Raw genomic sequence first — 11,629 nt, forward strand, 5'->3', positions numbered from 1 at the left:
CTCCTAACTAATCAAAACTAATCCAGCCGGTTAAATATGCATGAACTTAACTCAGGATTGATCTCAAGCTAATGTTTAATGTATTTTGACCTGACAAAGATTTCATTTTCATTTCTATTATACAACTTAAAATCTTTTTATTTGGGCAATTCCCCACATTACAGAAATGCCATTCTTTTCTGTTTTCAAGAATATATTATGTTCCACAAGGTAAAAAAAAGAAAGATCAAATATATCAGAGTCTCTGAACATTGAAACTTGCTTTAAACACACAAATGTAAACCAAAAAGAAAAAAAAAACATGGTAATGTATCTAGCAGACATAAAGTTGATCATTTCTTGTCCTAAACCTCTCAGCTGTAAAAAAAAAAAAAAAAAAAAAAAGCCAACTCACAATAAACTGATACATCTTGATATCTTGCATGTTGTTCTGGGTGTCATTGTCTTTTGTGCTGTATTTGAAGTGACAGCAGAGTGAGTTCATTATTCAGTTATCAATGCATTTGTGTATATAGCATTTAAAAACAGCAATTCTAGAGTGGTGTTTTGGAGCCCCTGGTGTCCTGACGGGCTCTGAACCGTGTTTGATTTTTGTAATTTTTGTTCATGTGTTTGTCGTAACCCATCATCACGGATGTATTTGTGTGTGTGTCTCCGAACAGGACCCGTGTTTCAGTGCTCTGCTGCAGTACTCGCACGATAACAGAGCGTTCGTGGGCTGTGATCCTCCAGTCAGTCTGCAGGCCTCGCGAAGGTTTGCCTTTTGTTTTGTCACATTCAAGAACTACTTGTGTTTCTGTTTTTGTAGATTATTAAATAAATGGTGTCATTATTTTAATGCTGTTGATGTTCTTACAGGATTCTCTCAGAAGAAACCTAGAAATCTCTTGGACCAGCAGTGTGTTGTGATGATTATACCATGATTGTTTTGTGTTAAATAAATAATAATTCTATCATCTAGACACTTTTTTTATGTTTATTACCATATAAAGAGCTCTGCACTGAAGAACCACACTGGATCTACACAATCAGACCAATAGAAATGTGTTTCTAGTTCCAGCACTTAAACTTGCCAGGATTCACTGTTCTCATCTCTGGCTGAATGGAGCAGGATTGAGACTCTGAAAGAGTCAGCATTTATTTGTCTTGTGTTCCTTGAAATGTTATGGAAGATTAAAAAAAGTCATTTAAACAAGCATCATTATTTTAAGTGTTCTTGCCACTGGACTTCATGTTTTAGCCTGAAAAGCTGAAGATGTTCTGTTGAGTCAGGCAATACTGCTGATCTTAACATGACTCCAGATTATCTGAACCTGTGTTTGTCTGACCAACATCCGAAGCAACTAAAAACTGTCCACTTTTTTAATAGACAGGCTGGTGTATGAATGTTAATGTAATGTAAATTGTAACATTTACTATTACACTCTTAAAATTAAACATCAAAGTTTAAATTGGCTCAGGTCCATTAAATTTAAACAATGAATATATTTTCTCCATTTTCCATAAGCAAAGTTTGAACAAAGAATAAACTTAAGTGATAAAATCATTAGCTATTTTATGTAGTTCTTGCTTTCTAGAGTCAAACTCTCTCTCATAGATGACATTATTTTGCCAAGAGATAATAACATGTTCGGCACATTTGCATTATTTTCATTCTGTTCTATCAATATCTCACGTACATTAAATCAGTGCGGAAATTGATGCAAATCTGATGCTTTTGCATTTCAATTTGCAACTTTCCCAGGTGCCTAAGCCTTCTTACAAAATCATTTGGCTTTGAAAAATTAAAGTGGTCAATGAATAAATGGAAAATAAATGAATAAATAAAACAGATAGCTCTGATCCTTAATTCTAATTGGTTCACTGTAAAAACAATTTGTTGAGTCAACTTAAAATAATTTGTTAGCCCGCTGCCTTAAAATTTTAAGTTCAGTCAAAAAAAAAGTTTAGTCAACGTGAAATGTTAAGTTTTACTAAGTGACAGCTTAGATATTTGAGTTGATTCAACTTACAATTTTAAGGCAGCTGGTTAAAAAAAAACAGCTGTTAAGTTAAGCAAACCAATATTTTTTTTTAGTTTAGTCAACTCAAATATCTAAGTTATCACTTAGTACAACTTAACATTTCAAGTTGGCTAAACTTATCTGAGTTGACTGAACTTCAAATTTTAAGCCAGCGGGGTAACAAATTATTTTAAGTTGATTCAACAAATTGTTTTTCTACAGTGAACCAATCAGAATTAAGGATCAGAACTATCTGTTTTATTCATTTATTTTCTATTTTATTATCCATTTATTAATTGCCCACTATTCAATTTTTCAAAGCCAAATCATTTTGCAAGAAGGCTTAGGCAGCAGGGTAACAGATTAATGTGGCTCAACACAGCTGTTGTAAATTATGTGTTGTAAATTATCCTACAAACATACACCTTTGTTTACATTTGTGTGTTGCTCAGCAACCACAACCGTTTCTGAGGAACTACATTGTTTGGCAAAACAATAATGTTTTTATTAATATCATTACACTTTATTTGCTGTTTTATTTTGTGAAACCTTACTACGTTTATGGAATAACCGTTTTATAAAAGCAATAAGCCCTGTGAAGCTGTGGTTTACAGTGAATTTATAACAGCTAAGGGGGTTTTACAACGGCCCTTAGCTGTTATAAATTCACTGTAAACCACAGCTTCACAGGGCTTATTGCTTTAACACTACAGTAGTCAACACTTGATGTGGATTAAAAAAGTTAGTTTTCTCAGGACAAGAATGGGTATTGTTTTGGTTTTAGGACCCCTTTGATGAAAGGTTTTGATCCACTTAAAAAGTTGACTTCTGTATACTGCATTCATTCCAATGGATGTGATTTCTGTGTAGTTTTTATCATTTGATATAACCTATTAGTACTGTGCTTTTCCTTGACCATCAAACTCTTCAGGTGAATAATGAAGGCCTGTGACAGACAGAAATAGTGTAATTCAAATGCACAAAGGTTTACTAATGTTTTCTTGTGCAACACTGTTGTAGAGCATGGTGCATTAATTATATGTAAACATGAAAATGTTGATTCTGATCATGTTTTCTGTGATCAAACCCAGTGTGTTTTTTTTTTTTTTGTTATTCGCCTAAAATTACTTTGCTCAGCTGACGATCAAAACTTGTGAAACGGATGAATAACATGCACATGCAAATGTATTTCAAAGCCCTTCATAGCCTACACTACATGACGAGTCACGTTTATTCATATAGCACTTTATACAATACAGACTGCTTCAAAATAATTTACAGCAATAAACGGAAAAAAACGGCATCAATGCTGCAAATGTCTTCACTGAGGAAACAGTAAATCCAGCTCGATTACGACTTGACTTTCAGCTCCACAGAAAACAGTAGTGTCATAATTCAGCTCAGCTCTGTTCTCATTCAATAGTTACACTGAAATAGTGTGATCGGCGTCACCAAACGCTGAAGTCCTCTCTTTATTGGGGATTTTAGTAACAGTAAATCAGTCTTTCAGCTCTCCATGCATCACTTCTTCAGCTATGATGAACTAAAAAAAACATAAAGGAAGATGCAATAATGCTTCACAAATGCCCTCACACACAATGAATGGAATTAGAATTCATATGATTTACTACTTCTAGTCCCGACATAAAGAAAAGTATTGCTAAGCTCTCACTTGACCTTCAATTTTCTTCATCCACAGGCCACTTTAATAAAACTGCTCTTTCAGGAATAAATTAATCTTCAGATTCATCTGAATTTTATGAATCTACGAGACCTGAAAATGAATTTCACTCGGTCACGACTGTAAACAATGCTTTTCTCTATGATGGGGTGAAACTCAGAAACGGATTCTGTGCTGCTTTCCCACACCCAACACACACACACACACACACACACACACACACACTCGTTCAGAAAGTATATTTCACACTTTCAGAGGCATAAAAAGCTCACTCCACATGTTAGATCTCTAATGTGAATGCCATTTCTGGTGTCTCTTTAGGTGCGACGACAGAATGAATCTCTGACCGCACGGGTCACATTTGAAGGGCATGTCTCCGGCGTGATACAGCACCGGCTTTTTATAATTGCACACTTGCGCCAGTTTCTTATCGCTGTAATTCCGCTGCGATTTCTCTCCGGTGTGAATCTTCATGTGACTCGTGAGGTTCCCCTGATGCCTGAAATTATTCCCGCACTGATGGCAGGTGAAGGGCCTCTCTCCGAAATGAACGATGATGTGTTTCTTAAGGTCTCCCTTGCGCGTGAAGCTCTTGTCGCACTGCGAGCAGGTGAAGGGCTTCTCTCCGTTGTGAATGAGCAGGTGATTCTGAAGGTTGACTTTCTGCGTGTAGCTCTTCCCGCACTGAAGACACATGTACGGCCTCTCGCTGTGAATCGCCATGTGATCCTTCAAGTCTCCTTTACGTTTGTAGCCCTTTCCGCAATGCGGGCAGGAGAAGGATTTCTTGGCTCCTGTATTTTGTATCGAATCCTTTTCTCCAGCTGTAAAACTGTGAGGATCCTCCTCCGCGACATTCTGGTCTTGACTTTGCTCTTCCATCAAGTCTGAAATGAACAAGTTGGTAAAAATCAATTCAAGAGCAAGAACGGTGAAAAAGATGCATAAATGAACCTTAACTGGAATGCAAAATTATTAACTGCTGGTAAACAAACACCCTAATATATATAATTGATATTTTCCTCTATTTTAAGTAGAATTCTTGAAAACTGAAAAGAATGGACACCGACCTAGTTGTTCCTCGGTTTCTTCTTTGACTCTGACTGACTGTAGATCTGTCAGATCCACAACCTCCACTTTAATAAACTCCATGTTCACAGCTGTGTGCCCCCTTCACAAACCTCGGGCTTTTCCCGTTTGTTTTAGAAATGTGTCACCGATTACAATCGAGATGAGGAGGATGATCAAACCCAGAGAAAATAAACAGCAAAATGCATCATTGTGTTACTCGTGTAATTGTTCTTTAATCAGGAAAATGACACTCTAATGAAAGATCGCGTATGTTATCACAGAACTACTGACATTTGACATAGACACTGCATTTATTGTCAACAACAGCTGACATTCATTTCACATTACCCAGGAAAACGTTTTACTAGTGTTATTATGTTTTTGGAGTAAAAACGGTTAATAAAATCGAACGTTTTGTATCGTCTACACACAAGAAATGCATAAAAAAAACAAACCTTTATCCAGCCGACATAGGAGAAGGCGCTGGCGCAGAGCTTATGACGTCACGCGAGAACCCGCCGTTCAGGGAATCCAAATAAAAGTCCCAACAATTCAAATAAAAAAACATTTATTTTTTCTTCTTTGCTTCTTTTTTTTTTTTTTTTTTTTTTTTTTTTTTTTTTTTTTTTTTTTTTTTACAGACCATCGTTAAATAATATGCATACCGTCACTCCTTTTACTGCGTTTGAATTCTGAAATTCTCCTGATAAGGCCAGTTTCATACAAAATAATACAATTCTTCAGGTTAGATCTTTGTTTTTTTATTCTGGTACTTCTCTTTTTGTCGATGATGCTCAGACTTATTGTATATTGACCAGTACTTATTTAAATGTTTTGTTGTTGGGGTCCCCGACCTCCCATAAGCATTAAGGGACCCCCCATAACACCCAAAAAATATACTTGGGGGAGTCCCCTGATTTTTCAATAAAACTATAATACTCCAAACATAAATCCAGAGAAAATGAAATGATTCGATTGCTGTATTAAATTTAGACCTGCTCACGTTAAATCACATTTTATTTTTACGCGTTTTACAGTGTTGCGCATTATAACCAATCACACACGACTCTGTTGAGTTTAGAATGCAGTGACCAATCAGAGACGATGAGAACAGTCATCGCTGAAACCGGAGTTTTGTTCAGATTGAACTCGCGAATTCCCTCATAAGCAACAAAATGAAGATGTACGAACTATCTAAGTAAGAGATTCATGTATCATACAGTGTATGGACAGCTTTATTGATTATAAGAGGAGTTATGAGTGCTTAAACACTCGGTAGACTGACTGTGCTCATTTAGAGGGCGTTCTTTCGTGATTCAGTCTAATAAAATACATTTTCCCAAAGTTCAGGATATGGGGGCAGAAAATGTATATTTGTATAATTTTATATAGTTAATCAATGTCACACGAAGATTCCATTTTTTCTTAGGTGATATTGATTTTATACAACAGTTCAATAAACTAGGAGGAGTTAATATTAAGAGACTTAGGTTTTAGACACCATATTGCCTATTTCGCCAACAAAAAAAAATTCCAAACACAGCCACAGAATCCGTGTATCATTTGTCCATTCGTTTTTTGATTTAATATTGAAAAGAAGAAACATGAGAAAACGGCTCCAGAAAAACGGAAAACAAGAATTCAGCTTTATTTTTCGTTTTTCGCTCAAGGGTTGAAAAATGAATAAACAGCTTAAATATTCGATTTCTACACGTGGGCGGAACGAAACGCCCCTTTCTGCTGATTGGTCAGCTGAAGATCAAACCACACCCCCGTCAGTTCTTCCGCAGTTTCGCGCAGAATAATAGTCCTCAGCTGCTGCAGTTGAACGGATAATTAACGCGTTTTTTTATTGCAGCTACATTTAATCTTTTTCTCATCAGACAACCACACTAACGAATAGCGCAACACAACCCATACCGGGGCAGAGCCTAGACAGGGCTTTCTTCTGCGTGCTATTCACAAAGGCCGTACACAAAATAATTAGCTATAGCCCAGCAAGCACAGAACGTTCTCCTATGGTTCCCGTTTGGTTATTTTTTTGGGAACCAAATGAGAACGTTCTAGGAACGTTCCCCGTAGGTTATTTTTAGATTGCATTTTTACAACCTGCAGGGAACGTTCCCTGCAGGTTATTTTTTGGTTTATTTTATAACCTAAAAACAACCTTCCCAGAACGTTCCCTGCAGGTTGTTTTTAAGTTTTATTTTTATAACCTAAAAAAAACCTTCCCAGAACGTTCCCTGCAGGTTATTTTTAGTTGTCATATCCCTGTAAACTAATAAAAACTTGGCAGATCTTTCTGATCATTCTAATGCTGAAATGTATTCTTTTTCATCATAAACAAACTATTTTTTGCAGAATTTCATGTCTGAAATAAGCGTTTAATAAAGTGTAGACATCAAAGTGGTCAAATCGCATTATAATTATAACATAATTCCAATTAAGCCAAGGTTAAGCGTAGTCAGAAAATCATATCATTAACACTGGGTTTGTTTGTATATTTCTTTTCTGCGCGCCTCTGATATGCACGCGCTTCTCCAGCACGCTTCTCCAGAAAGCCGCGCACTCGCGTAATTTAAAAATTAACGGTCATTTCGTTTTACTGACTGACTAACATTTGTTGATTGATCGCTTTAATGAATACGTATAATTATATATATATATATATATATATATATATATATATATACGAGAGTAAATATTGTGATTTCAGGGAAATTTGACACGTCTAATTGAAGAGAACATGATGTTAATGGAGAAGTTTTTGTGTACTGACCAAAAGAGAGAAGCACATCGTCGTTAATTCAGTGGCAAGAAACGAATGTAATATTATTCTAAGTAAAGTAAAATAAATGTTATTCGTTTTCAATGTCTGTAAAAATAAAATTCACATTTTTAAAATCCAATATTTTGTTGAAGTCAGTTTTATTTGGTGCTTTAATAAACAGAATCTGGGTTATGGTACTTCTAATCTTATATATTAACGAATAAAACAAATCTAAGATATTAAAGGATAATTTAATGTCATTTTATGGTGGCTAAATGTGCTCTAAATATCTGTAAGGATTAAACAATAGTTTAAAACAAGACATGGTTTGTAGTAGTGATTATTGAGGTCCACGTCCGTCCGTCTTCCATGTTGCTTACTACGGGACGCGGGAGTGCTGACATACGGCAGCGGTATCGAAGTGAAGAGGTTAGGAGAACGTTCTGGGAACCTTCAGAGAACTTTCAGGGAACCTTCTAGGAACATAAATAGAATGTTCCCTATTGGTTAGCCAGGAAAGTTTTCTTAACGTAAATAGAACGTTCCCTGTAGGTTAGGGGAACGTTCCCCTAACCTACAGGGAACGTTCTATTTATGTTAAGAAAACTTTCCTGGCTAACCAATAGGGAACGTTCTGGGAACCAAAACCTAACGTTCCCAGAACGTTCTGGGAACCAAAAATTGTTAGCTGGGAGCCTACCCTATTTTCTGGACTGTAAGTCACGTTTATTTTTTTATTTAGTTTATCATGAAACATGCTATGATTTATTCCAGAGTAATTTATATAAAGCATTTAACGTCAAATAATCTTAATGTAGATTGTTAAAAGCAGACGCGTCAGCTGTTATGGTTAATTTTTGTGTCATACACCAGAAAGATGTTCAAGGAGACCAAAGCAGCGCATTCTCTTGTTTTCTATATTTTTTAACGGGATGAATTTTGCATACGTGTTAATTTTACACAAATAAAAATATATATTTTTTCCATTTCGAATGATGTCCTGCTCTTATCTGTATGACAGTAAATTACAGAATATTAAGTTGTTTCCGTTGCTGAGGAAAGAAATTCAAGTGATGGCGCCTCGCGCGCTCACACAATCAGAGCACTGTTTATTATCAATGTAAAACACCTTCAACCAAACATATTAAAAGTTATTAAGCTTAATTAAATGTGTCAGTTGTACGATAGCCTATAGGATAAATGTATCATCACTTGTATAGCTCCTGACTGTTAATTTACGTGCATATTATTGGGACCCGACTGAAGAAGCCTTTACAAAAATATTTTAGCAGGTAAATCGCAAACAGGCTATAGAAACTTTGGACAGAATGAGAGATGCAAGTCCAATATATGTTAAAATATGTTTGAAATATGTTGGTGAAGTAAATGTTAATGTTTATGTGTACAATCACAGCGTGGAGAGAACAGCGTGTCTACATGGTGGCCAGGGGTGGCTCTGCCCCCCCTGAAATCTGGCTGGCCACCCCAGGTTTTGGTTCCCAGAATGTTCCCAAGAGCATTCCCTGTTGGTTAGCCAGGAAAGTTTTCTTAACGTAAATGGAACGTTCCCTGTAGTTAGGGGAACGTTCTGGGAACCTATTGGGAACGATCCGGGAATGTTCTCTGTAGGTTGTAAAAATAAAACCTAAAAATTAGTCACTGAGGGTGCTTCTGAAATGAGTGAAGGTGCTCTGGCCTTAATGCACATTTTCGTCCACTGCTAAAGTTATCACTGTCAATCACTGCTATTTCGAGAGTGAATCCCGCATAAGTATGCGGATGTCATTCCTGAAAAATTAAAGTTATACATTTTGATCATTGCCTAGAAAGCTCGCAAAGAGCGCTCCCGTTAAAATCACTAGCAAGCTGTTACTCTTTGTTCATCGCAATCTCACAAAGTTCTGTTACGAGCAATGAATCTCGCTACACTGCGCGATCAATGTTATAATGAAATTATATAACTCCGCACAGAACAAAAACTGGTGTGGGTCGCTGGTAGGTATGAGACAAAACCAGCATGTAAATTCATGAGGAAGATGAAAGTGTTTTCACTTGAGTAAAGCCTTGAAGTCCCTTGTTTTTCTTCACTGAATATGTACAATTTCTCATGTGGTAACATATAATTCATCTGATTTTATTCAACCAAATATATTACCTTAATCAACCTATACATTGGGTTACAGTGATGAAATGAAAAGACTAAAACAGGTAGAAATAACTCACTAAGAACCCCGTCATCCCCCGCTCATTATGTGACCCACCCTCTTTTGAGGCTGTGGCCCGCCCCATTTAAAATGCTCTAGACACGCCCCTGCTTGATTGCACTTATTTCACTCCTCCCCTCATTGTAGCCGCCTACTCTCACCTACATTTTAAGGCAAGGCTTGACGCATCTCAAACAAGCCTATTATTATGGTGCAGATTATGGTGTATAAAACACAAAGACAAAGTATAAAGCACAAATATAAACACAAGAACAAAGTAAAAAGAAATGCAAGATGTTTAGTGAACTAACAGAAATTTGCTAAAAGTTTGAATAAAAGCAGCTGCTACTGGAATACATGTTTTGTCTATGTCACATTCTGTGTTTACAATTCAGTCTGCACCGAAGCCATAAGCACATTTCTGGCATCTTCTGCTATGTCATCCAGAGCTCTCTTCAGCATTTTTGAGACTGTCACATAGGACATTCCTCCGGCCACCATAGTGCCAAGTATGGGTATCAGACTCACAGCATACTCAACTGCATTTTCAGCCACAACCAAAGATGCAGCACCCACTAAGTATAATATTGAAGATGGGTTTATCACACCACTCAGAGGTGACTTCATTAGACTTCTGAATTCTTCAGTGGTTTTCCCAGATCTTTCACAGAGCTTCTGCAAGGATGTATCATCAAGACCAAAGGTACTGTAGTATGTTTCTATCTCCCTAGTAACAATAGCTAAATCCAAAGCAAATGAAAGACCAGGAATTGGGACCGCAGCCCCCAAAGCAGACAGAAAGGCAACTATTCCAATGTTTTTCTCTAGAGCTTTCTTTTTTTTCTCATTAATCTCCAGTGTGATATTCGGCAAAGCCAACATCAGCACACGTCTCTTGTGCTGTGGAAGCTCTCGCTCCATTCTCTCCTGCAGCTGATTTAAATCATACTTGCCAAGCTCAAAGTTAGAGATCAGGAACACAACAGGATCCTCTATACCAATCTTTCTCAGACCTAGACAGAAACAGGAGAGGGCATCATAAAATTATAAAATATTATAAATATTTTATAATAATTACAGTATAATAAAAAACATTGTCATATGAACTGAATAACCAACCCTTTTCACAGTCCTCTCGGATGGTATCCAGTGTTTTTTTCTGGTCAAAGCTCTTCTTCCTCTTCTCAGCATTAATGATTGAGTCCATCTTGGAACGCACAAAATAAAACTTTTTCCCCATTCTCATGATCTCTTCGGCCAGCTGAGTGTGGCATTCTTTGAACCGATCTGAAGCGATGATGATGAAAAAATCATAGCGTTCAAACACAACCAGTTTCAGATACTCATCAGCTTTGAAGTTTGGTGTTCCAATGCCAGGAAGATCCCACACTTTCACAGTTTTGTATTTTGGGTGAGGATAAACTTCAGGCTCCATAGTGGTTTCTACAGGACCAGTTTTAGAAGAGCCCTCTTCTTCATCCCCTAAACCCCTGAATGCATTGACAAACGTGGACTTTCCAGAACCGGACTCCCCCGTCACACCAATGTTAAGCTCTACAAGATCCTGTTTTTGAAGAAATTGTTGGATTCTGTTCACTGCTGTTGAGAGATCCTGATTAGATATGAATTCTCTAAGATCTTCCAGTTCATGGTTATCACACAGAAATCATCCTTCATAGCCATCTTAAAAAAGGAATAATGTATTTAAAAATCATGTCAAGTACAACAGTGTTATAAAGCAGTGGGTTAAGCCTGCTCTAAATGTCATTAGTCCCTTTCTTTGGCCACTTTCCATTGAGCCTTAAAGGGGTCATCAGATGCTAAGTTCACTTTTACATGTTGTTTGAACATTAATGTGTGTTGTCAGTGTATGTACAAATCTACCCTATAATGATAAAAA

General features: G+C 36.8%; 2 protein-coding genes and 1 pseudogene across 2 annotated transcripts in view; 1 reads left to right on the forward strand and 2 right to left on the reverse strand.

Moving 5' to 3' along the window:
• Window positions 1–962, forward strand: part of mov10l1 (Mov10 like RISC complex RNA helicase 1) — a 21,528-nt gene extending 20,566 nt beyond the window's left edge. The window contains 2 exon segments of the mRNA XM_051128042.1: window positions 663–754; window positions 859–962. Coding sequence (XP_050983999.1) covers window positions 663–754; window positions 859–880 — 114 coding nt within the window. The 3' untranslated portion in view covers window positions 881–962.
• A 2,225-nt stretch (window positions 963–3,187) lies between these two features.
• Window positions 3,188–5,265, reverse strand: LOC127173791 (gastrula zinc finger protein XlCGF49.1). Its single transcript, XM_051123752.1, has 3 exons — window positions 5,211–5,265; window positions 4,755–4,871; window positions 3,188–4,571 (listed from the first exon to the last, which is right to left on the reverse strand). Exons 2-3 carry the CDS (start codon window positions 4,834–4,836, stop codon window positions 3,973–3,975), a joined length of 681 nt encoding a protein of 226 aa, XP_050979709.1. The 5' UTR covers window positions 4,837–4,871; window positions 5,211–5,265; the 3' UTR covers window positions 3,188–3,972.
• A 4,616-nt stretch (window positions 5,266–9,881) lies between these two features.
• On the reverse strand, window positions 9,882–11,412 carry LOC127173425 (interferon-inducible GTPase 5-like; annotated as a pseudogene).
• Window positions 11,413–11,629: the final 217 nt, after the last annotated feature.

The sequence above is a fragment of the Labeo rohita genome, chromosome 2, assembly GCF_022985175.1.
Source record: "Labeo rohita strain BAU-BD-2019 chromosome 2, IGBB_LRoh.1.0, whole genome shotgun sequence".
NCBI classification, from domain to species: domain Eukaryota; kingdom Metazoa; phylum Chordata; class Actinopteri; order Cypriniformes; family Cyprinidae; genus Labeo; species Labeo rohita.